The following is a 27,848-nucleotide window of genomic DNA, read 5'->3' on the forward strand; positions in this document are numbered from 1 at the left end:
AACAGTCCACTGTTTTATGTTTATTAGATTTAACAAAATTGTATTATTTTTTCTGTTAAAGAAGTATTACTTTGTACTGGTAACAGACTAAACACTGATTATCAGGAAAATAAGTCTGATTTTTATTTTTGCATGTTACTCTTAAGTACACATTTATAATAGTGTCACATTTCTCTGTATGAATTTCTTATTAAGTATTTTACAATGTACAGAGGGAGGAACATACAATATTTAACAGGTTATTTCAACAAATAACTTATGTTTTCTAAAAACTGGTACCTCTTTAAAACATTACACTGAAACATCCTTTTTTTTTTAGCTTTGCTCATCAGTTGTTTTAAGGATTAAAACAACTTCAACTAATATCAGCACATAACAGTAAGTACAATTTAATTTTTTCTTTAAGAAGAGAAATATTTTACCATATTTACTTGACCAAATCCTTAAATACCTTTTGAAGGTTTCAATATTGTGCTTAAAAACAACTGTGACTCCAGCATATATGAGAAATATGTAAAGTTCTGTGTTCTGTATCTTTCAGTGTATTCTTTAAAATATAAATAGCTATTTATCTGTATTAATTTTACAGAATGTTCTAAAATTCATAAATGTAAACTTTCATTAAACATTTTCTGTTACTTAAGGGATTAACAAATTCAAGGGAGATTTACAAGATTCTTACACACAGAAACAATTTTCCAGAACAGGACAACAGATGGATACTAAAACGTGGATACTAAAACAGGTGGGGACATACATGGAGGCCAAGAAGGCAGAGGTTCCAAAATCCATCCTGTGACTGTGGCTGGCATTAAGTTTAAATTCCTATGTACCTAAAGCATTTGATTTAGAATGAGAATAAATTAACCTAGCCTTGAGTGGCTGTCAATAAACACAAACAATTTGATTTCTAACCCTATTAATATAACTTCTGAACATGAATATTAATGGCACACAGAAAGGCAGAAGGTGAAACTTTTACAGGAGTAGAAGAAAGCACCATATGATGAAGTTGTAAAGTACTTATCCTAAGAGAAAAAAAATTTCTAATCTCCCCCAGTGTGCTAGTATATATATGCCAGTAGCTAATTTAAGCACTAAAACACTAAAAAGAGTTTAACTGTGGTATAAAATTTGTATTAACATAACCAAATGTAATTAACTGTTTGAATTCATTTTATATGTTAAAATGTCAACACTTGTCAAGTTATTTTGCAGTAATCTTCAGTATATAGAGCTACTCTTTTGTTACTCTACCTTCTTATTCGCTGAGATGAGTTTCTTTAAAAGCTTCTCAGTCAGAACTGAGAGACAAACGTCTTGATACTTGATACTCCATTAGCTTTTCAGAAATTTTTTAAGGTATAAAAGATAAAGCTGTTAAGTAGGCCTTCTATCTAGACATTTCTTTTCCAATTACCAAAGATGGTTATTGTAACTTTTTACAATAACTAGTGTCATTTCCCCCTCCCCCAATTCTTCAGCTAAATTTTAACCTCTGAATTACAAGCTGCAGAAAACGCTCCTTCATACACCCTGGATCTTCCAGGTTATAGTACCTTTAATTCTCCCCATTATAGACTTAAAATTTGGGACTGGGTGCAGATGTACATAAAGCAAGCAACAAAAAGGTACACATAAAATTTGGGGGTACCTTACACAAGCAGTTGTGCAACCTATGAGCCACATACATCTCTAAAAAAATTTCAACTTAGTTCAAAGTCTCATCTGCAGAACACAACTATTCCAAAACAAAGGAGTATAGACAAAGGAATAAAAAACAGGAAAAATAAAACCTTTTAATATGACTTTCTAAAAGCATGCTATGCTGGTAAAAAAAAACCCACAACACTACAAAGGGTAAAACGTAGCACACTTTTTCTGTTAAACAGGATGAAAATTAAACACAAACCTAGCCAATATTCAGCAAATGTAGAGTTTCAACCAGGAAGTTTCATGGTCATGTGGCCTGAAAATGTTAAGCCAGACAAGGAAATGACTTTCATGCTGTAATTTAGACCTGACAGTAAAATCTCTCATTGACATTAGCAGATGTTTCTGTTTAATGCTAAAATTTGTGTGGGAAAAATGAGAAAATGATTACTTTTAGAGTTACCAATACTGTGTTTTTAAAATCTTTACATGGTCTTAGAAGAGTACCATATAGATGAATAAAAAATAGTAAAACTTTTAAGACTGAAAAATTCAATATAGACTCAGAGATTATTAAAAACAAAATTTTGGTTGCTACTCTTCCTCATTTAAACTGAAGAGGATGCAGAACACTCTACATCAGTAGAATGTACTGATGTACACAGTAAAATGAAAAGTTAAGAAGAAATAATCCTACCTGTACACAGTATAAGTCAATATACAGTACTGTATGTGAACAAGACTGACTAGCTTTAACATGAAATTTCTGCTTTCAAGGCCAATATCTCTACAAAGACTGTAGAAGTACTGCTGTTAGGGCAGGCCAACTTCTTTATGATGTCGCGTTATGTGCTGGTTCTTTTCTGAAGGTCTTCGGAACCCTTTCTTGCAGTACTCACAACGATGAGGATAGTCTTTCGTATGAATGGAAATAACATGCCGTTTAAAGCCTGAGGCATCTGTAGTGCTATATTCACAGTACTCACACTGATACACTTTCCTGCCACTGTGTGTCTTCATATGCTTTTTAAGCTCATTCTGTTGCCTAAATCCCTTTTTACATCTCTTACACCTAAATGGAAGATCTTTCGTGTGAACTGAGAGAATATGGCGACTTAGAACAAAGGGATCTGCAATCTTAAAGTCACAATGTCTACACTGGTGCATTTTTTTACCCTTGTGGGCAGCCACATGCTTCTTGAGTTCTGATGGCCTGTGAAAGCCTTTATCACACATGTCACACTTATGAGGGTAGTCCTTTGTGTGAACTGAAATTATGTGACGTTTCAAATCGCTAGAGTTTGAACTCTTGTGGTCACAATGCAAGCACTGGTGTGTTTTGCTTTCTTGGTGGATAAGAGCATGTTGCTGAACCTCTTTGGTATCTGAGAAAGTCAGAAGACAAATGTCACACTTGAAAGACATTTCTTTACTATGCTTAGTTTTCACATGTGTCTTCAAATTAGAAGAGTCTGCAGACCTATATTCGCAGTACTGGCATTGGTACGGTTTCTCTCCAGTATGGATTCGCATGTGCTTTCTAAGCTCTGATGGGTGACGAAAACCTTTACCACACTCTACACATATATGAGGAAAGTTCTTGCTGTGGACTGCCAAAAGGTGGCGATTTAATAACCCTTGTTCAGCTGTCTCATACTCACAGAATTTACATTTATGCATTTTGCTGGCTCCTTTTTCCTTATGCACCATTTTGTGAGTAAACAAAGCCCCAGCATGGGAGAAATGCTTCCCACATTCATCACATTCGATGGCCTTCTCTGCCTTGCTGGTAAGCTTGTGGCTCTCCAGGTGATTGTGTAAACTTATCTTCTTATTGGTAGTGTAATCACAATCAGTACAGCGGTACTTCTTTTTGGTAAGGTGTTCAGGATGGTTTTTCATGTGCCTTTTCAAAAAACCTCTCGACTTAAATTTTTTCCCACAAATCATACAAGGATAGACAGTCAAGGGATGTCCATCAGGACCAATAATTATTGCTAAGAAAGGAGAAGAAAGGAGCATGAGTGATCAAATGAAGTTCAGCTGTCGTCTCTTCAAGCATATAAAGTGAGTTCTGAACACATTTACAAGTACTATTTCTTATATATTACACTTTTCAAGAAAAAACATAGTTACCATAGTAATAAAGTGAATTTGGTCCAGAAAACTCAAAATGACTGTACCAATTAAAATATAATAAAAACCCAATTAAAATATATGAAGCAGCAAAAATTGAAAGTCTTACTTGCTTAGATATCTGGGGAAAACATTCATAAAGCTCAACCATTTTGGTTTTGTCAATTGTCAAATTTATATTGACAGTAAACTACAATCATAGCCATAAAAAATTCTAATGTGCAAATCACTAGACAAGCAATACAGAAAAGAAATATATTCAATTAATAGCTATAGTATTTGTCCTGCTCCTCTGTGAATGTGCCTGCTTCATGCTGACACAAAATGACTTTAAATTTTTTCATTTAAAGTTAACCAACATAACATTTTAGTGATTTACCTGCATTTCCAATAAAGTAACCTGATAGTTTTCAGTGTTTTTCCTGAATTACATTCTGATTCAAAACTGTTTCTTTTTATGAAAGGAAATCATTCATGAATATCACTTAATTCTTAAAAATTGTATTTTCAAATTCAGTGCATGTATTCTAGCACCTAAAATGCCATCACAACACCTTTACAGAATATATACTGGAATTTCCTCTGAGAGCTCGCAAAGCATGCTGTGCTGTGGAACTCATGTGCCCTCACCTGTTTGGTACTGCCTGGAATCAGGTCTTCTCCTTTTCTTTGGCTTTTGTTTAGCCAGTCTGCCAAGTCCAGCAGACTCATCTATGTGCAAGAGAGCACTTGCAGTGCCATTCCGATTTTCAATTCCATCAGAATTATTACCTAACAATGTGCATTAAAAAACAAAATTATACAGTATTATAAATTATAAAGAATTAGGGACTCTTTATTAATGACAACAATGTAAAGCCATGATACTCATGAATGAGAGAAATTCCCTATCTAGGTATAAACATTGGGCATATTTGTATAAGATGAAAGAAAATGCCTAGCTTCCAAATACAGCATTTTCCCCCATTAACTCTCATTCTCATTCAAACAAATTACATACTAAAGATGAAAAATATGGGTCTGAAAATCTACGTGCTTGTATGCTCAGCCATGTCTGACTCTTTGAGACCCCATAGACTATAGCCCACCAGGCTCCTCTGTCCATGGTATTTCCCAGACAAGAATACTGGAGTGGGTAGCCATGCCCTCCTCCAGGGTATCTTCCCAACCAAAGGATCAAACCCAGGTCTCCTTCACTGGCAGATGGATTCTTTACCACTGAGCCACCTGGGATGCCCTCTGGAAGTCTTCATACTTCTTAAAAAACATAAGCATAAAGAAAGTTCCTATTAAAGTTAAAGACAAATGACAGACTACACCATTTTTCTCAGTTTTTATTTAAATCAGTTCATTAGTATTCATATTTCTGAAACCTACAACAATGAAACCTATTTTTTAATTCTGAAATCATGTTCAAGAATCATACAATCCTAAAACTGCAATGTGACTTACCATAAGCTGCTGCCCATGCTATTGGCATGAAGGTTTTGATTTCACTGTCATCCATTTCCTGTTCATGAACAGTGGTAGCAGCTGCTGCAGCAACAGCAGCATCTTCCTCTCCTACAATCACTTCCATATAAACTTCATCTGCAATTTCAGCAACATCTGAGTACAAAATTAACAGAACCACTTTTGTGACCAAGTTTACAGACGAGATAGGAAAAACATTTTTATTTGAATTCTGTTAATAAACAGAAAGTTCAAGTGTTACATATCTAGAATATTACTTTCACATAGTAAATACACTATAAACATTTATTCAATGAATTATTTTCTTGGTTTTCACCATAACTTCTTTATAAAATGATATCTTGAGTAAACATGAAGAATCAATGATATTTTCTTTGTCCTATGGCAGTACAATAATGTCTGCCATAGTACTACTTTTCTTTCTTCAAATAGTGGTACAGTTTTTAAAGCATATAGAAACATAAAATGCTCTCCCACAAAAAGGCCACCTACTTACTTAAATCTTCATCTTCTTGTTGAGAGTCACTGACAGTCATATAAACCATCTTTTCCCTTGGCATACGAATACTGTTATTCTGATCAAGGAGTTCAACTCCATGATCATTCTCAGGCTCACTCTCCACAATGTCAACAGTCCCACCTATCAAGGAAGATGACAATTCCAAGTATTTATGTGAAAACTTCATTTCCTCTTGTTTCATCTTAATAAGTAATTAGCTCTTTCAATACTTTTGCATACTAATACAATAAAAACCCATTTTAAAAGTTATCTTCAGAAACAATTACAAGTATTTCCAGTCTAAAACACCCTAAATTAATTAGGTTAAAGTGTTAGATGGGGATCTACCCATGTTTAGTAGGGAAAAGAATCTCTCTTCTACTGCAGGAGATGCAGGTTTGATCCCTGGATTGGGAAGACACCCTGGGGAAAGAAATGGCAACCCACTCCAGTATTCTTGCCTAGAAAATCCCCTGGACAGAGAGGTGGAAACAAGTGAGCACAAACCACACATAATGTGCTCAAGGTTTCTCCTTACCTAAGTCATCCTCTCCAGGGTCAGCTTTAAAAATATACACCTTGATGACTTCAGGGCAAGTGCCATCCACCTTACAAGGATCAATTTCCGACTCTCTGTCTATGGTCATACCAGCAGAACAGTCCTGTTCCATTTTGCCATCATCATCCACTAAAAAAGCAGAAAAGACATAACATGCTAATAGCAGAAATTTAAATATTACCATTTTCTAAAATTCTTTTTCCAAATATAATCTCTAAATTGATTTATGTAAAACTCAATGATTCTACCTAGAAAGTAGATGATTCAATGAATAAATCTTGAAAGTTTTCTAAAATTTTGAAAATTCTGCAAGCTCTTAAGGTAAAATACTTAAAAGTAAAATGCTGGTAATTTAGGAAACCAACAAAAGTAATGAAGTAATGTATTTTACCTTTAGATACACATATCACTAAGGTTAAAAGCATTTTATAATCTCAAGGATCTTGTGGAAAATGTCCTACTAGAAAAATCAACAAGTAATAGCCTTAATATAAAGATTTTTACTGGTGTTATCTCATGTTTACTACTCCTGAACACGTTCTGGTTTTATCAGTTTGATTTAGAATGGTATGTATTTTTAAAAAATCAGTATATGATTTTCACTAAAGCACACTGCACTGGTCAGTATAAACATCAGACTGTTTCATGTAAAACTATATACTCACAGACATGGTATGTACATGCATATAATACATACACACACACATACTTGAGTTTTGTAAAAAGTAGTAAGTCTGTGTCACTGCTTGAGAATGCAGTAAATCCATACTTCAACATACTCCTATAAGCCCTAAACAAGGTTAGGTGTTTTGCAAAAAACACCAACAACTCTTTCCTATAAATTGACACTCACATGGTTTCCAATAATAGAGACCTGAATATAAAGAACAAATAGATCCTATTTTGAACTTTGTAACAGAAGAAAAAAAATAAGTGGCAGCATTATGCTTAAGGTTTGAGAACTTAAAAATCTCTTAAAGAAACATATTCTGGATAAAAATAACATGGAAAATATAATTCCCAAATCATGTAACCTTTCATGCATTGCCATCTGTGGCACAAAAGAAACTTTGGGAAATTTGATAAAAACCAAGCCAGTAAAATTCAATTCATCATCAACATGTGCATTAAGCAAAGACTAAAGGAGTCTTCTCTCTGCTTTGGCCACTAACTATCTTGCAGAGCTGCACAGAGAGCAGAATCAAAGCCTAGAAAAAGAATGTGATAATGCTAATAACATACCTAACGTTTCTTAAGTGATTATCTATCCAATCACTAAATACTTAGCAGGGAGATTTTAAAATATTGTTAAAATTTTAAAGGAGAGGAAAGATGTTTATGCAAGTCGAATGACTTATCTGAGGTCATACAGCTAATGATCTAAACAAAGCATGTGTGCTCAGTTCAGCTCAGTTGCTCAGTTGTGTCTGACTCTGCGACCCCATGAATCACAGGACGCCAGGCTCCCTGTCCATCACCAACTCTCGGAGTTCACTCAGACTCACGGCCATCGAATCAGTGATGCCATCCAGCCATCTCATCCTCTGTCGTCCCCTTCTCCTCCTGCCCCCAATCCCTCCCAGCATCACAGTCTTTTCCAAAGAGTCAGTTCTTCGCATGAGGTGCCCAAAGTACTGGAGTTTCAGCTTTAGCATCATTCCTTCCAAAGAAATCCCAGGGCTGATCTCCTTCAGAATGGACTGGTTGGATCTCCTTGCAGTCCAAGGGACTCTCAAGAGTCTTCTCCAACACCACAGTTCCAAAGCATCAATTCTTCGGCGCTCAGCCTTCTTCACAGTCAACCTCTCACATCCATACATGACCACAGGAAACACCATAGCCTTGACTAGACGGACCTTAGTCAGCAATGTCTCTTTTTGAATATGCTATCTAGGTTGGTCGTAACTTTTCTTCCAAGGAGTAAGCGTCTTTTAATTTCATGGCTGCAATCACCATCTGCAGTGATTTTGGAGCCCCAAAAATAAACTCTGACACTGTTTCACCATCTATTTCCCACGAAGTGATGGGACCGGATGCCATGATCTTCGTTTTCTGAATGTTGAGCTTTAAACCAACTTTTTCACTCTCCTCTTTCACTTTCATCAAGAGGCCTTTTAGTTCCTCTTCACTTTCTGCCAGAAGGGTGGTGTTATCTGCATATCTGAGGTTACTGATATTTCTCCCGGTAATCTTGATTCCAGCTTGTGTTTCTTCCAGTCCAGCATTTCTCATGATGTACTCTCCATATAAGTTAAATAAGCAGGGTGACAATATACAGCCTTGACATACTCCTTTTCCTATTTGGAAACAGTGTGTTCTTCCATGTCCAGTTCTAACTGTTGCTTCCTAACCTGCATACAGATTTCTCAAGAGGCAGGTCAGGTGGTCTGGTATTCCCATCTCTTTCAGAATTGTCCACAGTTTATTGTGATCCAAGCAGAAATAGATGTTTTTCTGGAACTCTCTTGCTTTTTCCATGATCCAGCGGATGTTGGCAAGTTGATCTCTGGTTCCTCTGCCTTTTCTAAAACCAGCTTGAACACCAGGAAGTTCATGGTTCATGTATTGCTGAAGCCTGGCTTGGAGAATTTTGAGCGTTACTTTACTAGCGTGTGAGATGAGTGCAACTGTGCAGTAGTTTGAGCATTCTGTGACGTTGCCTTTCTTTGGGATTGGAATGAAAACTGATCTTTTCCAGTCCTGTGGCCACTGCTGAGTTTTCCAAAAATGCTGGCATATTGAGTGCAGCACTTTCACAGCATCATCTTTCAGGTTTTGAAATAGCTCAACTGGAATTCCATCACCTCCACTAACTTTGTTCGTAGTGATGTTTTTTAAGGCCCACTTGATTTCACATTCCAGAATGTCTGGCTCTAGATGAGTGATCACACCATCGTGATTATCCAGGTCATGAAGATCTTTTTTGTACAGTTCTTCTGTGTATTCTTGCCACCTCTTCTTAATATCTTCTGCTTCTGTTAGGTCCATATCATTTCTGTCCTTTATTGAGCCCATCTTTGCGTAAAAATATTCCCCTGGTATCTCAAATTTTCTTGGAGAGATGTCTAGTCTTTCCCATTCTATTCTTTTCCTCTATTTCTTTGCATTGATTGCTGAAGAAGGCTTTCTTATCTCTTCTTGCTATTCTATCTTTCCTTTTCTCCTTCGCTTTTCACCTCTCTTCTTTTCACAGCTATTTTTAAGGCCTCCCCAGACAGCCATTTTGCTTTTTTTGCATTTCTTTTCCATGGGGATGGTCTTCATCCCTGTCTCTTGTACAATGTCACAAACCTCATTCTATAGTTCATCAGGCACTTTATCTATCAGATCTAGGCCCTTAAATCTTTTTCTCACTTCCTCTGTATAATCATAAGGGGTTTGATTTAGGTCACACCTGAATGGTCTAGCGGTTTTCCCTACTTTCTTCAATTTAAGTCTGAATTTGGCAATAAGGAGTTCATGATCTGAGCCACAGTCAGCTCCTGGTCTTGTTGACTGTATAGAGCTTCTCCATCTTTGGCTGCAAAGAATATAATCAATCTGATTTCAGTGTTGACCATTTGGTGATGTCCATGTGTAGAGTCTTCTCTTGTGTTGTTGGATGAGGGTGTTTGCTATGACCAGTGCATTTTCTTGGCAAAACTGTTAGTCTTTGCCCTGCTTCATTCCACATTCCAAGGCCAAATTTGCCTGTTACTCCAGGTGTTTCTTGACTTCCTAGTTTTGCATTCCAGTCCCCTATAATGAAAAAGACATCTTTTTTTGGTGTTAGTTCTAAAAGGTCGTGTAGGTCTTCATAGAACCCGTTCAACTTCTGCTTCTTCAGCGTTACTGGTTGGGCCATAGACTTGGATTACTGTGATACTGAATGGTTTGGAAATGAACAGAGATCATTCTGTCATTTTTGAGACTGCATCCAAGTACTGCATTTGGAATCTTGTTGACCATGATGGCTACTCCATTTCTTCTGAGGGATTCCTGCCTGCAGTAGTAGATATAATGGTCATCTGAGTTAAATTCACCCATTCCAGTCCATTTTAGTTCGCTGATTCCTAGAATGTCAGCGTTCACTCTTGCCATCTCCTGTTTGACCACTTGCAATTTGCCTTGATTCATGGACCTGACATTCCAGTTTCCTATGCAATGTGTGCTCAGTCATGTCCAACTCCTTGCAAACCCCTGGGCTGTATGTATCCCATCAGATTTCTCTGTCCATGGGATTTTCCAGGCAAGAATACTGGAGTGGGTCACCAGGTCCTCCTTCAGGGGATCTTCCTGACCTAGGGATTGAACCCAATCCTCATGTCTCCTGCACTGGCAGGAGCATTCTTTACCACTAGCACCAAAAACTTGACCCATGTGACTCCCAACTAACATTCTTCAACTTTCAGTATTTTAAGAATATTTTCTCTGATATTTAAGGTGACTTTCTGGAAAAGTCAATAATCAGTATATTTAACCCAAGATGGCTTCTCTGAAAACTGATCAGTTGAATATGTTCATGACTCAAGTACAGTTCACCTAAGGCTGTGGTGATGGTTTTGACTATGTAATTTTTTGTGCCTTAAACTATTAACAATGGTTTATAAAGAATTTAGAGTTTGATATCTTTAAAATACTTTTCCAAATCCCCCATCATTTCCCTTAAAAGATCAAAAAATTACCTCTGTTTTAACAAATTCTTACACAGAAGTGCAGAATATTATGTAGAATATTCAGATAAATTTGGTATTACACTCATGAAAAATGGACACTTTAGTTTCTTGCTTACTACAAATAAACACTATCACCTTTCCTAAGAAATTACTTCATAAAACTGCTTTCAAAGAGCATTCTGAAATCTTATGGAAGGGTAAATCCTTCTATAAACCCATACAGTAACACAACACCCAAACAAAGTTAAGAATGAACAACTACATTGGCCTACAGTAACTCAGAGGTCACTGATGTTCTTGATGAAAAGTGTCTTAGTGAACGCTGTGGGGGTCAGACTGAAGCAGGTTGAGAATCTGATGTAAGATGCCAATTTCTTTGATGTTTAGTTTAAAAAAGGAGGACAAAGGAGCAGCAATCAAAAAGGACTGCAAAATCAAAGTGATTACTATCTGATAAAAAAATATATCAGCATGTTCAAAGTCTGTGGATAATAAAGAAAATGAGATTCTGGAATTAGAAGACTGTGGACTGCTACATCAGGATCTTGGATGGAAAGAGAGACTAGAAACAAAGATCAAGAAAATTTCCTTATACTGGAGGATGCACATTATTTCTTTGGAGTCCTGGAAGTAAACAGCAACAGTAAGGTAGGTGCATTGTTTGGGGGCAGAGGGCTGGACAGTAGTGAGAAATGTAGAAAGCAAGGAAAAAAAAAAAAAAAAAAGTCCTGACCTGTGGTTTCAAGCACATATACACAAGAGGAGGAAATGATTCAAGTTTAAAAGTAAGAGACTGGTAGACTGGGCTAAGAACTTGATGACTGAGGGAGAATAAGTTGGTAGATAAAGAAGTTAATGATGATACCAAGATTCAGAAAGCCCACCTAGTTGAACTCTTGGCAATTATTAATAAATATACATACACACCCACTCCTCCTTCCCTGAACTGTGAGTTTATCTAAAATGTCTTGATAATGTTTTATAAATACAGCTTGTGAGGACAAAAAGGCATGGTGTCCTTAACTCTGGGTCTGACATGTACGTAGCCTTTTTTTTTTCCCAAACCTGAATATTTTTGCATGACTACATATCAAACTACTATGATATATCAGACCGAATTAAGATTATTTCCCTTAAAGTGACTTGGGGGTGTCAAACTAAGATAGCATTAGAGGGTGAAGATCTCAGCAAATAAGGTAGGAAAATCCAGAATAAATTTGTAATTCTTTGAAGAACCAACCACTAAGAACCTTAATTACAGATGAAGCTGGCCTCTTTGGGCAAATCTGAAAAATATGAGTCTAAGTGTGAGTGAAAGGTGCTCAACTGTGTCCAACTCTTCGATTAGAGCCCATGGAATTAGTAAGGCCAGAATACTGAAGTGTGCACCTGTTCTATTCTCCAGGGGATCTTCACAACACAGGGATCAAACCCAGGTCTCCCACAGTGCAGGCAGACTCTACCATCTGAGTCACCAGGGAAGCTCAATAATACTGGAGTAGGTAGCCTATTCCTTCTCCATGGATCTTCTCAACTCAGGAATCGAACTGGGCTCTCCTGCAGTGCAGGCAGATTCTTTACCAGCTGAGATACCAGTGAAGCCAGGTACTGAAAAATCTAATGTTCAGTGTCTGTGATAACACATTAGATTATTTTACAAGTGGTGGTTTGTAGGCAATCATAAAATAAAACTCTGGAGGACTGGGAAATTAAATAATTTTCAAATTCCCAAATATCACATATTTACCTGTAGCTTGTAGAAGATTCTTCTAGTTGTGTCTATGATTTTAAAAATATGCAATAAAGGGAGTTTCCTAGTGGCCAAGCAGTTAAAAATTTCAGGCTTTCACTGCTTGGGCCTTGGTTCAACCTCTGGCCAGGGAACAGAGATCCTCCAAATCCTGTGGTGTGGCCATAAAAACAAACCACAGCAGAGCTTTTCCTCTGCACCAAATTAAAAAAATAAAAAGTTAAAAATATAGGTGTCCTGTTACTACTCAACTTCTGATTTTAAAATTAATTTTAAAATTTAAAGCCTGCATTAAATTGAGTCATGTTACAAGAAAGAAAGAAGAGCTTTCAAATCAGGCCGCTCCAAACAGAGAGTGTAATTTCTGGAAATTAGGACTGCTTCTAATCAGAGCTACCTTCTACACATGGCATTTTAGAATTTCTTTGGCAGTTCTAAACATTTTGTCTCCCTCCCTTCTCACAGATAAAGAAATGAAAGTTTTGGGGTGGCATGTTAACTGCCAAAAGTTGGTGAGCTTACTAAGTAAAAGCCGATGGAGAAGGAATGAGAAAGATGTCTTCAAGAACTGTTTCATTTCATTTTTCACCAGGTTATGTTATCTTACTTCTCTATAAACTTCTGGAAAAAATTGGTTATGATTTTACATGGAAAAAAATGGTATCAAATTTGCACTGGTACTGTACTTTTTCTAAACTAACCTCATAAACTGAGGTATCTTTTACCATCTGTTATGATGTTAAAATATAAAATGCAAATATATGGCTTATCTCTCCATTTACTTAAACTGCCTAATCTTTCAAGATCAGGTCATCATTAAAATTTATCAATCACTGCTCAGATCCCAGAAACCTAATGATTATCTACTGGATCTTCCCTCTCCAGGGTTCCCACTTATCACCCTGATACTGCTACCAATTTAATTTCCTAAAAACATCCCTGTTTTCCTTTTCTACCAAGTAAAATAGAAATCAGGCTTCCCCATCAGCTCACCAGTTAAGGAGTAAGTCTGTAGAAGATCCAGGTTTGATCCCTGGGTACTGAAGATCCCCTAAAGAAGGAAATGGCAACCCACTCCAGTATTCTTGTCTGGGAAAACTTACATATAGACAAGCCTGGTGGACTACAGTCCATGGAGTCATAAAGAGCCAGATACAACTGAGCACACACACTGCAATGACAAGTAAATGGGCTTCCCAAGTGGCTCAGATGGTAAATTCATTATCTGCCAATGCAAGAGACCCAAGTTTGATCACTAGGTTGGGAAGATTCTATGGAAAAGGAAATGGTAACCCACTCCAATATTCTTGCCTTGGAAAATTCCATGGACAGAGAAGCCTGATTGAGCCCTTCTGTGGCTGGGGTCACACAAAATTTGGGCACAACTTAATGACTACTTAATGACTACTACTAACGACAACGACTAATAACATTGATCTTCTATATGCTTACTTTTTCCTTTGGTGAAATACCACTCAAGTTCTTTGCCCATTTTCAAAATTATGTTGTCTTTTTTTTTTACTGAATTGTAAAACTTTAATATTCTGGTTCCTAGACCCTTGAATTTAGGCTTCAGAAATACATAGAAAAATTTTCTCCAGCACTGAGTTATTTTTTAGTTTCTTGACAGTGTCTAAGAAACAAAACATTTTCAAATTTGACTTAGTTCTATTTATTTTCCCTTTGCTGTTTGTGGTTTTTGGTGCCAAACCTGAGAAGCTACTGCCATTAATAATTCAATTTAATAGTTTCACCTAATTTTCTTCTCAGTATTTTAGAATTTTAACTCCCACATTTAAGTCTTATCTTTTTTAAGGGTAGTTTTTTAAATACTCAACATTTTTTTTTTTTTGGTGCACTGGGTCTTCCTTGCTTTGCACAGGCTCTCTCTAGTTGTAGTGAGAAGGGCTACTATTCATTATGGTGCCCAAGGCTCTCATTGCAGTGGCTTCTTTTGTTGCAGAGGTCAGGCTCTAGGCATGAGCATAAGCAGCTGCAGCATGTGGGCTCCACAGTTATGGTGCACAGAATTGGTTGTTCCATATCATATGGAATCCTCCCATACCAGGGGTCAAATACGTGTCCTCTACATTGGCAGGTGGACTCTTTTCCACTGTGCCATCAGTGAATCCTACATTGAAGTCCTGAGTTATTTTTGCATATGTTCCAGATAGTGGCCCAACTTCATTCATTGATATGTGGATGTAAAATTATCCCAGGACAGTTACAGTTATCCCAGTATTTATTATTATCGGCTGAAGAGACTATTTTTTACCTTACTGAACTATCTTGACAACTTTGTGAAAAATCAACTGACCACAAACGTACAGATTTATATGTGGGGACTTTACTCCATTCACTTACATGCCTATCCTTATCCAACACTAGTCAAGTCTTGATTACTTTAGCTTTTCTTTTAACATGGGAAGGCCTTAATTTCCCCTTTATTTTTAAAACTTTAGAGAATACTTGGTTGACAATCTTTGTTCAACTTTTTACATGTTGAATACATCATCCATTGTCTTCTAGCCTCCATTTTTCCTAATGAGAAAACTGCCATTACTCTTTTTGAGGAAAGATCATTTGTATGAGAAGAATCGATTCTGCCTGGCTTTCAAGATTTACTGTCTTGTAACAATTTAAAAGTCACCTCTTAGTTTCTATCAATTTTCTGATAATGTTTAATTCAATTTTTTAACCACGTCATTTTTGTAATTTTCTAAAACGTGACCAAAAGATTAATAATTAATGACATATTTTAATTTTTATTCCTGCTTCTGTTTTGCCAACTAGTTTACACATGGTATTAAGTTCAAACAGCACAAAGGGTATACAATAAAAAATGTCTCCCTGCAAGTCATATCTGCAGTGGAAATGGCAACCCACTCCAGTACTCTTGCCTGGAAAATCCCTGGTTTTGAAAATGCCTGGATGTAGGCTTCTACAGGGTCACAAAGAGTCGGACACGACTGAGCGATTTCTCTCTCTTTCTCTGCAGAACAATTCCTGAGAGCTTCTGGGTAAATATTCAGAATCTCATGCATATGCAAGCATATCTGTATGAATTCCTAAAAGCATAATTTTTGTCATGGGTAAAATCACTGCAGATGGTGACTGCAGCCATGAAATTAAAAGACGCTTACTCCTTGGAAGGAAAGTTATGACCAACCTAGATAGCATATTCAAAAGCAAAGACATTACTTTGCCAACAAAGGTCCATCTAGTCAAGGCTATGGTTTCTCCAGTGGTTACGTACAGATGTGAGAGTTAGACTGTGAAGAAAGCTGAGGGCCAAAGAACTGATGCTTTCGAACTGTGGTGTTGGAGAAGACTCTTGAGAGTCCCTTGGACTGGAAGGAGATCCAACCAGTCCATTCTAAAGATCAGCCCTGGGTGTTCTTTGGAAGGAATGATGCTAAAGCTCAAACTCCAGTACTTTGGCCACCTCATGCGAAGAGCTGACTCATTGGAAAAAGACTCTACGAGGGATTGGGGGCAGGAGGAAAGGGGACAACGGAGGATGAGATGCCTGGATGGCATCACCAACTCGATGAACGTGGGTGTGAGTGAACTCCGGGAGCTGGTGATAGACAGGGAGGCCTGGTGTGCTGCAATTCATGGGGTCACAAAGAGTCAGACACTACTCAGCGACTGAACTGAACTGACATGCATTTAAAATTTTGTTATATGTAGGTGACTTTCCTGACAGTCTCAGTTCTTAAGACTTATGTTCCCACTGTAGGGGATGCAGGTTTAATCTCTAGTTATGAACTAAGATCTCGCACGTCATCCAGTACAGCCAAAAAAATCAATAAATAGACTTTTGTACACCGACAATACAGTGGATTAGAGTGACAACACAGTGACCTTTACCTTGATGATGACTTCCTGAATTTAACAGTTTAGTATTTACTTTCTTTTATTGCTGAATAACAGTTCCTTTGACATAGTGTACACCTGGTATACATTTCCTAAATACATTTTAGAGTCCTTATACCAAAAAACATCAGTTTCAGCCTGACAAACAAAACCTTGTTTCTGTACCTTATCAGAACAAACTTAAAAAAACCAATTAAGACTTCCTTGGTGGTATAGTGGATAGAAATCTGCCTTCCAATGCAGGGTACATGGGTTCTATCTCTAGTCTAGGAAGATCCTACATGCTGTGGAGCTACAAAGCCTGTATGCCACAGCTGTCAAAGCCCCCAAGCCCCAGGGCCCATGCTTGGCAACAAGAGAAGCCACCACAATGAAAAGACTGCATACCACAACTACAGAGTAGATTCCCCTCATCACGACCAGAGAAGGCCATGTGCAGTAACAAAGACAGAGTGAAACCAAAAATAAAGTATCTGAGTAGGACATAATCCCTAAAATATCCTTATTCATTTTTCAGAAACAATTTCTATGTATGTTAAACTGTTATTCTCTTTTACCATTTAAAATTAAATTCTAAAAACAAACAGAAAGCCCCTGGTAGTGAGCTTACAATGGTAAGGTATATAACATGTCCAATTAGCTATTGAACAAAGGAATAAAAACACAGACTTTAAGAATATTAGATAAGTGAAATAAATATTTTATCATCCTTTGTATTCTTATAACTACTAAAAGCAATAAACCATAAATTGTATGCATCATCTAAGTTTATGCATTAGGTAAGGTCTGGGCTTCATTTACTCACTCACCACAAAACCTCTTTATAGTAAATGTTCAATATAACCAGTCATAAATTGGAAACTAATACCATAATACCAGGTCAACTGATTAAAACATCTAAACTAAATGGCCCTGTAAGGGTCATGATAATGACAAAATTTTAGCCATAAAGTTAATGTATTCAATATTCAATAAATATTTCATACCTAATATGCATAGAGTTTGATGGGAGAGATACCTAAAACAAGTTAAGATGCACCAGATTCTATCCTCAAGAAAGACATGGTCAATTTAAAAGCAACAATAATAGCACCTAGACTGCAAGTCTATATATTACCATTGTGCTGTAAAGGTAATCATTTGTGTCTAGATACATTACTATATAATAAAAAATGAGAATTCTCCTTAGTCATTAAGGGAGCTCTTCAGAAGGAAGAAAATTGATGAGATCAACACTAAATGTTGTATAAAAACTTGGGCATTTAGATTTAATAACTTATGAACATTTCTAGAAAGAGAATAGACATCTGTTTACATTCTTTGATCTACATATGTTGAATAAATACATTCAAAGAACTGAGATACTTCCTATTATTATTAAAAGTCAATAACAATATCTCAGGTTTCTCTATCATGTATAAAATCAGATTAGACCATAACTTCACTGCATTCATAACAAAACAGGTGCCAAGCATGTCTCTTCCTCATAGAGTTTTAAATAACAATAGAGAATAAAAAGAAGTATATTTCATAGAAGGCAAAAACAAGTACATACTAATGAAAAAGAAATCTCTAGATAAAATCATCTTTAAAAATTTATATTCTAATTAAATTTTCATTAAAATTAAAACCTAGATTAGTTGTGATAAATACTAACCATATCCCATTTTCTTCAGAATATACAATCAAGGTCAGAAACTGTAAATTATTAAGAACCTCAATACTTAAATCTAAAATAAGGTTTTATACACAGGAGGAGTTCAATGAATATTTATTAAACCAGCACAGTTAGATTTGTGACAGCTACGAAGCAAGTTCAGTTGAATATTAAAAATTATAATTATAAAGTTGGGCCATATGATATGCCCAATCACAAAAGAGATGTATAAATGCTTACCATCTCTGTCCCCAAAAATTGTGCAGTAACTTTTAACGGTGCTACGCTCAAGACAGAGGGATAAAGATTTATATTCAGAATTAATGGGAATCTCTTAACTCCATCTACACAGTAGAACTTGTTTCCAAAGAAAACAATTGTCCCATGACCTAGCAATTTAGGATAAACAAGTAATTTAAATCAGCAGCTAGATGACAGAGCTAGTCAACAACGTGAACCTCATTAACATAAGGAATATATAGAAAAACTGAAGTTAGAAAAGAGCAAACTCCTACAAACTGTGATTCTACCAACTATTACAAGTATGACATAAAGCATAAGCTAAACTATATTTCCCAGGTGACTTTAAACAAAAAACATTTTTTTAAGGTAAATACAATGAAGAAACCCAGTATTCCATTAAGAGCTATGAGCAGAATGCAAAATCAATGGTATTAAATTTCTAATCAATCTAAAATCTAAATAAATTAATTGTTTACACTCTTGTACATTACTACTTTATTCCACAGCATTAAACTAACATAATTCCAAGCCAAAAGAGAATTTATTTTTTAACATATAATTACCCAAGGGGAAGAGGGACACTGGTGTGGATAAAGACCATAAAGTGCAAAAGTGACTACATTTATAAAGACAAAGTTTCTTTTTCAAGTTGAAACTCTTTCAAATTTCAGTGATAATTATAATACAGCAGGCAACAGCCTCATCACATCTTCCATGATTTTGGCTTTTATCTTTCTACTAAATCCTTATATAGAAAAAACTATTTATTTTTGTACATTTAACTTTCCTTAATTCTGGCTTATCTGACAGGAACCAAACTATAACAATAATGCAAACAAGCCTAAGAGATTTATCTTAATTTTATATAAGTTTAAGACAAGAAAATATTCCCCGGATGTAAGTTAGGAAAGACAGCCTTTGAAAACACCTTTGACAATCACTGTACCCCAGGACTTACAGGAAATCATAAGGTAGTCCTCACAGTTGCCTTTGTCATCATCCTGCTGGTCCACAGGGATCCCGCTGGCATCTATGACTGCTTCTGAGGCACAATCTGCTACCAATACTTCTTCTGACACTACGTCGTCTGTCAGAGGATCAGTGACAATTTCTGCCTCTACTACACTACCATGAACAATTCGTTCAACATGTCCAACATCAGACACATGTACAGACTCACTGGTCAAGACATGTTCTGGCATAGACATTGAGGCTGAAGTAATATCAGAAGCTAAGACGTCATCTGGGACTGTGCAATGTGCTAAAGACACTTCTTCTGTTACATCTGAGGAAAGCATTTGCTCAGGAATGATGACATTTCCAGACACATCTGCTTCTTCTAAGATATCTGAGCATTGAACATCCTCAATAACAACATTCTCAATAACATCTTGGATTACAACTGAGTCTGGATCATCAGGAACAAAATTATGCACAGTTATATCTGAATCCACAACATCTGAAACAAAAACAGTTTCTTGTACTTCCACAACAATTTGATCACCATCCATGTGTGTAGCATCAGTTCCTTAAAAATACAAAAATTAAAATGACAAATTTCAGGTAGGCATGAATGACAATCTCAAATGATGTTAATGTTATTTCATTTCCACCAGGGAAACAGACCATATACTTGGCTTTGTCAAACATTAAAACAGCTTTAAAAAATAAGGTATTAACACAAATACTGTTTTTACTCAACCCCAAACAATTAACATGTAAAGAAATAGAAAAATAAGAAAGGCAGTCATAAAAGAAAAACTTCCCAGCAACTGAAAGGATAGGCACATCAATGAAAAGAGACAGAACACCACAGTTACAGAGAAAGTAAGAAAGACAACTAAGAATCTCTGAGGACCCATAAGATGAAAAAATGTGCAGCTGCATGAAGCAGTGGAGGTTGAGGTCCTGACCAAGTTCACAGTATTATGCCTCCACTGAGCCTCTTCCTGAGCCCTTACCCTTCCATCTCCAGGGTAGTTTCCCAGAATATAAGCAACTCTAGTGTATTCCATTCTGTAGTTAAGGAGTGAAGGTAGAGAGGTGAAATCAACTGGAGCTCATCAAGATTAAAGGACTTCACCAAGTTCACAGTTGTTTGCACAACATAAGAATGTCATGAGTGAGGAAAGAAGAAAATATTCCTAACCAAACATGACATAGATAAACGAAAACAAATCTGGTATCTTGGCTCTTGGACCAGTAAAAAAGATACGGAAATCTTAGCTAACTAGCTGGTTAGTTAGCTAAGATTGCCTTAGTTGTCCTTAGTGTCTGGTTGCCTTAGGGTCCCTGGCTGTGACTTGGAGAAGCTGAATTTACACAGATACCTAGCCCAATGACCCTGTGTCAATGAGCATGCTCTGAGAGCAGATTCTTTAACAAACAAAAAAGATCAAGAATGACTGAAGAATAATATAACATGCAATAACTCTTTAAACAAGTAAATCCCATCTAATTAAATATAGAAATAATAACAAAAGGACATTTTCTTTCTATAAAACTTCTGACAAAATATTCAATGATAATTTGTTTTCAATGTTTGTAATAATTCACATTATGCAACAGGTAACTTTAAACTCCATCTTAAAAACATTACTGTGAAAAAGCATTAAAAGAGAACTGATTTTAAAAGGTCTAAATCAGAGAACAGTTAGGACATTCAATCTGTGACTCTGGACAAGTCATTTACCCTCTGAGTTTTTGTTTCCTCATCAGTGTAATGAGGACAGTAGTATTTGCCAAGCATACCTCATGGGACTGTTGTGATGACCAAATGCAAGTGTAAGGGAAGTGTTCTGAAAAAACTGTAATAAGAGGTTTCATAATTAGGACATATGAAAATGGAGGACCTGATAAGATTAAGTGCCTGGCTCAAAGACAAACAACAGAGTGTTAATGTTAATACAGAGGGTTAAAATACAAAGCTCCTCCATCTACCTTGGCTAATGCTCACCCAGGCTTCCTTGTGCCCTTAAGTTATTATGTGTGTTTCTCCAAAGCCTGTGACTTCTTTGGAGAAACTTGTGGAGAAACACACATAGTATTTACAAATTTAATTAATTTTTATATTTTAAATTTTAATTTACATTTATATTTAATTTACATTTAATTTACATTTTAATTTAATTATTATTTTTGTAACTGTAATTCAACTACACTTCACTATGTTCAACTGACTAAAGAGGGAGGCACTATTTATCAAGCAGAAATTACCAAAAAGACTATCCCAAACTGTTTAAGAAACATACATACATACATACATACATACATGGGACTCAGAAACCTCATGTTAAAAATCACCATATTTCTTCGTAAAGTTAATTAGTTTCATTAATATATAGAAATATGATCATATAAAATTCAATGAATGAAATCCTTAATGAGAATGTGTAAGAGAACTTGTGTTAATCATTTTAACAATATTCTGTACTTAGAACCATGGGTAATTTGTAAATGTCAATATATTTTTTCCCACTACTGTAACTTCATGAATATCATCATTCTTGTGCAGTGGGAGAAATAAAGCAAGAGTCCATCTGCTTGATGCACAAGGCTCCTTTCAGGAAAACTTTTGAGAAACAGGTCTATATAAGTAGGACACTATCAAAACAAAAGATTTCAGGTTTATACTTTATCTCTGGGTCCATGATGAACACACATGACACCATCCATATGTTATTTTAGATTAGTTCTCTATTGGCAAAGTTAATGAAAAAAAAAAACTTTGAGGAAAATAATTTAATATTATAGGTTAAGAATGAGATAAAAGTGCCTGGGTTAAGTGGTAGGACTGGTATGAAAAGCAGTGTGGTACACAGACTGCCCTGACCTATCCTCCTTGCAAAATGTCAATGTCCCAATGGCTGGAATTGTGAATGTATCAAATTACGATGTACATAGGACATGAGTAGTTTGGGCATATAATTAAAGGAATCTTAAAACAGTGCGATTTCACTACAAAATTTAAGTAGGTCCAATTTGATTACACAAACCCTTAAAGCAAAGAAATTCCCTAGACTAGCATTAGAGAATTGAAGCAGAACATTAGTTTTGAGAGACATGCAATTCTCTGCTCCTGGGGGTAGGCACGGGAGGGAGGTATTGGCACATGAAAAGCAGGAGAAGGTATACAATTAGCAAGGAGCAAAGAACAGCCAGCAAGGAAATAAGGACTGTGGCCCCACAAAGGTAAGGAAGTGAATTCAGCCAACCACATAAATTAGCTTGGAATCAGTTTCATCCCCAAAGCCCCAGAAACACTCTGCGGACACCATGATTTCAGCCACATGAAATCCAAACCAAATAGCATAGCTATGTCACAACAGATTTCTGACTATGGAAACTGTGAAATGTAGAATTTCACTGTGTTAAACTGTTGTATTTGTTTAGAGTTTGGCATAGAAATGAATATAGATTTTGGATACCAGAGTGTGGAGGGGCACTATAACAGATGCCTACAAATGTCAAATAGCTTTGATTTCCCCTTGAATAGACCAAAAATAGGAATATGGATATTAACAATTCACATTAGTGAGAACTCAGAAGGCAGAAACAACCGAGGCAGAAAATTCTTGTATGGACTTAGAGAACACTTAAGTCACCATGTACAGATAGTTAATACAAATCTAGACTTTAAAATATTGCTGATACTGTTTACAGCCAGTACATGGAAGCAATCTAGATGTCCATTGGCAGATGAATGGCTACGAAGGCTGTGGTACATATATACAATGGAATATTACTCAGCTATTAAAAAGAACGCATTTGAATCAGTTCTAATGAGGTGGATGACTGGTGCCTATTACAGAGAGTGAAGTAAGTCAGAAAGAAAAACACCAATACAGTATATTAACTTATATATATGGAATTTAGAAAGATGGTAATGATGACCCTATATGCAAGACAGCGAAAGAGACACAGATGTAAAGAACAGACTTTTGGACTCTGTGGGAGAAGGCGAGGGTGGGATGATTTGATAGAATAGCACTGAAACTTGTATATTATCATATGTGAAACAGATCACCAATCCAGGTTCGATGCATGAGACAGGGCACTCGGGGCCAGTGCTCTGGGACAACCCTGAGGGATGGACTGGGGAAGGAGGTGGGAGAGGGGTTCAGGATGGGGGACACATGAATGTGTGGCAAAACCCACCACAATACTGTAATTAGCCTCCAAGTTAAAAAACAAAACAAAACACTGCTAATAAAAGCTCAAAACGTAGAAAGGAACATGTTTTTCAAAAACTAAAGAAAGGAACATACTGTTATGTTGTAATGGGTAGCTTATTAGCAAAACTCTATCCTGCAATTCCATAGAAAGTGTCACTTATAAAATTTAACTCAGATATTTTAGCTCAGGAGCTTTCAGCGATGTTGCTGCTGTAACCTGGTTTCTTTCTGCTGGTATGCTAAATTCAAGAAAAGAAAAGGAAATTATAGAAGATTAAATAAAAAGCTAGAAGGACTTAATTTGGGATATTCTGTCTCAACAGATGAAAAAAGAGTTAAACCTGGGGTGATGTGATGTCAGGACAAAACTTTCTACAGAAAAAGTAGTTTGTGACTCCATACCTCCCTGAAATTTCAGACAGACCAAACTGTCTGAGAACAAGGTCTTTCTGAGGCTGTAAATGGTGTGCCTCACACTATTTAAACAAACTAAAATGTTTCTAAGGTGTTTAGGGTATTGTCCCTCAATTATCTTGGCAAAAGTCAAAAAGAAGTGGTATTATTTCTAAAAGACATGTAGATAAATCCTACATGTAAAGAATGTAGTAAATCTAGTAAAGAAAATGCCCATGAAACACAGTAGAGACTCACAAAATTCTTTAAAAATTTGTACTTTCAGAATCAATACTATTTTGGATTATTAACTTGGAGTAAAGAAGATAGAAAAAATAAAACGTAAGGAAAGCTGACATTCCAAATTCTAGGAATAAGAAGCACACAGATAAAACTACTCAGTTGAAAAACACTATCTTTGATGAAAAAGGGAAGGATAACTCAAGGCAGCCATTAAATGCCCAGGATTTGAAACCTAATGGTGAGTACTGCATTAACCTACCCAACTATTTCTGAACATTTATTAATACCATTTCACCCTTCTTTCACCCTGTTTGAATGAACCAGAATATTCAAGGCTGCCCTTCCATTTACATTTAGAGTAGATAACTTGTTTCTGTATAGGACTGCAGATGAAGAGGAACTGTAAACCTTGAGCTATACCTAATGAACTATACCCAGAGTATCATGAACACTTGATACTGATGCTATTTTAGATTTTTCTAAATGCAGGAGACCCAGGTTCAATCCCTGGGTTGGGAAGATCCCCTGGAGAAGGAAATGGCAACCCAGCAGTACTCTTGTCTAGAAAATCTCACTGAGATTTCTAGTAGGCTACAGTCCATGGGGTCACAAAGAGCTGGACATGACTGAGCAACTTCACTTTCTTTCTCTAGATTTTTCTTAACTTCAGATGAGCATTTTGGATACCAAAAGTCTGAGAACCTCAGGAGAGGATGAATGGATTTTACACTTACAAGAGGCTTAAATGTTTGGGAACCAGTGATAGGCAAAATGGTCCCTCAAAGACATCCAAACTCTAATTCTTGGATCTAGAAAATATGTGTGTGACATGGTAAAAGAAATCTTGCAGATGGAATTAAGGATGTCAATGTAAGATACAGGCATATTATCCTGGGTGGGTTGCTGGCTGGAGCCAAGAAAATGTGACAGGAAGGAATGTTAGATTCAAAACATGATAGGGGCTGAATTTGCTCCTGCTAAAGAGAAACACATGTAAACATGAAAAGGAATACAGGCAGTCTCCAGAAGCAAAATTAGAAAGGCAATCAGCAAAGGAATGAAGCCCTGCCAACACTGAGTTTGGCTTTGTGAAATTCTACATAAATGACAGTTAAGTAACACTGTATATGAATTTCCAACCTACAAAAATGTGAGGTAACAAACTGATGCATTTTACCGATTACCAAATTTGTGGAAATGCATTACAGCAAAAAGACAAAACCAATACCAGCAGAAATAACAGGACTTAACTGGAAAAAATGAAAATGAAGTCAACAGCTAAGAATTTGATACTGATGGTATTGATGACAAGACTGAGCTGGCAATGAGATTTTTATAAGATAAGACACCTAAGTATGAATAAATTACAGATCTAAAAATCCATCCTATAGATAAACAATTCCAAATCTGGCAAATGGAAAGTGGAACAACCAAGAAACAGATATACCTATTCCATCAAAACATGAGTTTGGCTCCTGTGGCTGTAATTCAAGTTCATCTTCATCCATGGCCTCTGATTCTCATCAGTCACAGCTCCTAAACCAGGGAATAAAGTACACCAAATATTAAACTATTTAATGTTAAATAGTACATATGTATTAAATATTGATTAATTAAACATTACATTAAATATTAAATATTACATAAGTCATATTTATATTTCTGAAATGGGTACATTTATTGATTAATCAGAAACTTATCAATGTAAAATAAAGGAAACATCATGATTTCCCAAAGTATTTGGACAATTATATCATAAGAAAGGGCAGTAAATCAATCAGGTTGACAGTGTCTGGGGACTTCTCTTATCATAATATAAAACACAGTGATTCACAATATTTGAAAGTTATATTCTACTTATAATTTAAAAATATTGACTATGTTCCCTGTGTGGCACAACATTTCTTTGAGCTTATTTATTTCACACATAATAGTCTGTACCTCTTTATTTCCTACCTTATCTTTCTTCTCTCCTTTGCACTGGCAACCCATAGTTTGTTATCTATGAGTCTGTTTCTTTTCTGCTGCAATTCAGTAATTTCTTTTATTAAAGTGCATAATATTAAGTGTTTAGTTTAATTTAAATATGTGTATTTTTGTATTAGCATAACTCAGAATAAGATACAGAATATTTCTGGACCCCAGAAAGCAACCTCTAGCTTCCTCTCCATTAACAGTAAATGACTCTTTTAAGATTCAAGTTTAACAAACTTTATATTGAGGGAATTCCAGCAAAATTCTTATTACATCTTTGAATTTAATACAGACTATCATCTTTCTACCAATGAATTACAGAAGGGTAAAAGATAAAAATTTATTACAATGATAAACATGCTTGAGATTTCTGCTTAGCTTACAATCACTTCCCTTCACTGACCTTCTGATTGCAGAAATAATTCTCAAAGTATATCTATATTCTCCAGGCAACAAATGATTTGGTAGCAGCTAGAATGAAAAAAAAAATCATCTTTGAACATAATAAAATCAAGGTTCTACTTGTAGGGTATCTGAAAACCATAAGCAAGAGTTTCTCTTTCTCCTAGGGACTGAAATAATAACATTTGAACATAAAGATGATGGTCATTTACAAAAGTTAATCTATGGTAGAAGAAATAGCCAGTTAAAAAAGAAGTTAAAATACAAGAATGCAAAGTACCTAGCACATGTCTAAAAAACAAGTGCGTAGAAAGAGGGAGCAGAAAGCATGACTTACTTAGCACCAGTTCAGTTCAGTTGCTCAGTCGTGTTCAACTATTTGCGACCCCATGAACTGCAGGTATCTCTGTCCATCACCAACTGCTGAAGTCCACCCAAACCCACATCCACTGAGTCAGTGGTGCCATCCAACCATCTCATCCTCTGTCGTCCCCTTCTCCTGCCCTCAATCCTTCTCAGCATCAGGGTCTTTTCAAATGAGTCAGCTCCTTGCATCAGTGGCCAAAGTATTGGAGTTTCTTAGCACCAAGTACCACAAAAACTTAAGGCTGGTTTTTCCTATCTCCACTCTCTTAATTCACCTTCAATCCTGCTATCACACATAGGATTATTTTTGTTGACAATATACAGAATGTCTGCTTGTTAAAATTTCAAATAATGTAGTGTAGTGGAGTATATTTTTCTCTTTTGGGTCCTTGATCCTGGAGGAACTGCCCCTCCCACATGTAGGTAAATCCTACTGAAAGCAATAGTCTCCTTTTTGAGTCCACCTTTGATATGCAAATCAACCAATCAAAGTCTGCAAGCTTAACCATCAAACTGATACACTATGGCTAGAATACATTTACCAGAAAATAATCCAAAGCCACAAACCAAACAACTAGGAACAACAACTGGGTTCCTACAGCCCAGAGACCATTGAAATTATTCAAAGTATCCAACCATAAATTTAGTATACCTTCTCTTCCTTGCCCATTCCTTCTCTACAGAATCCTAGAAAAGGCTCTACATCATATTTCCTCTGCTTCTTTCCACTATGTGGTCCTTCAAGGAATGCCATGCCCCTCTCCTTCTCCTTATGTATCTGTGACTGTAAAC

General features: G+C 36.2%; 1 protein-coding gene across 1 annotated transcript; it reads right to left on the minus strand.

Annotated features, from left to right (window-relative positions):
• LOC120859166 (zinc finger Y-chromosomal protein) lies at positions 1-27,040 on the minus strand. Its single transcript, XM_040235370.1, has 8 exons — positions 26,692-27,040; positions 25,762-25,850; positions 19,463-20,032; positions 6,300-6,449; positions 5,759-5,902; positions 5,242-5,397; positions 4,420-4,560; positions 1-3,650 (listed from the first exon to the last, which is right to left on the minus strand). Exons 2-8 carry the CDS (start codon positions 25,820-25,822, stop codon positions 2,467-2,469), a joined length of 2,406 nt encoding a protein of 801 aa, XP_040091304.1. The 5' UTR covers positions 25,823-25,850; positions 26,692-27,040; the 3' UTR covers positions 1-2,466.
• Positions 27,041-27,848: the final 808 nt, after the last annotated feature.

This window comes from Oryx dammah, unplaced genomic scaffold, assembly GCF_014754425.2.
Source record: "Oryx dammah isolate SB20612 unplaced genomic scaffold, SCBI_Odam_1.1 HiC_scaffold_40, whole genome shotgun sequence".
Lineage (NCBI taxonomy): Eukaryota > Metazoa > Chordata > Mammalia > Artiodactyla > Bovidae > Oryx > Oryx dammah.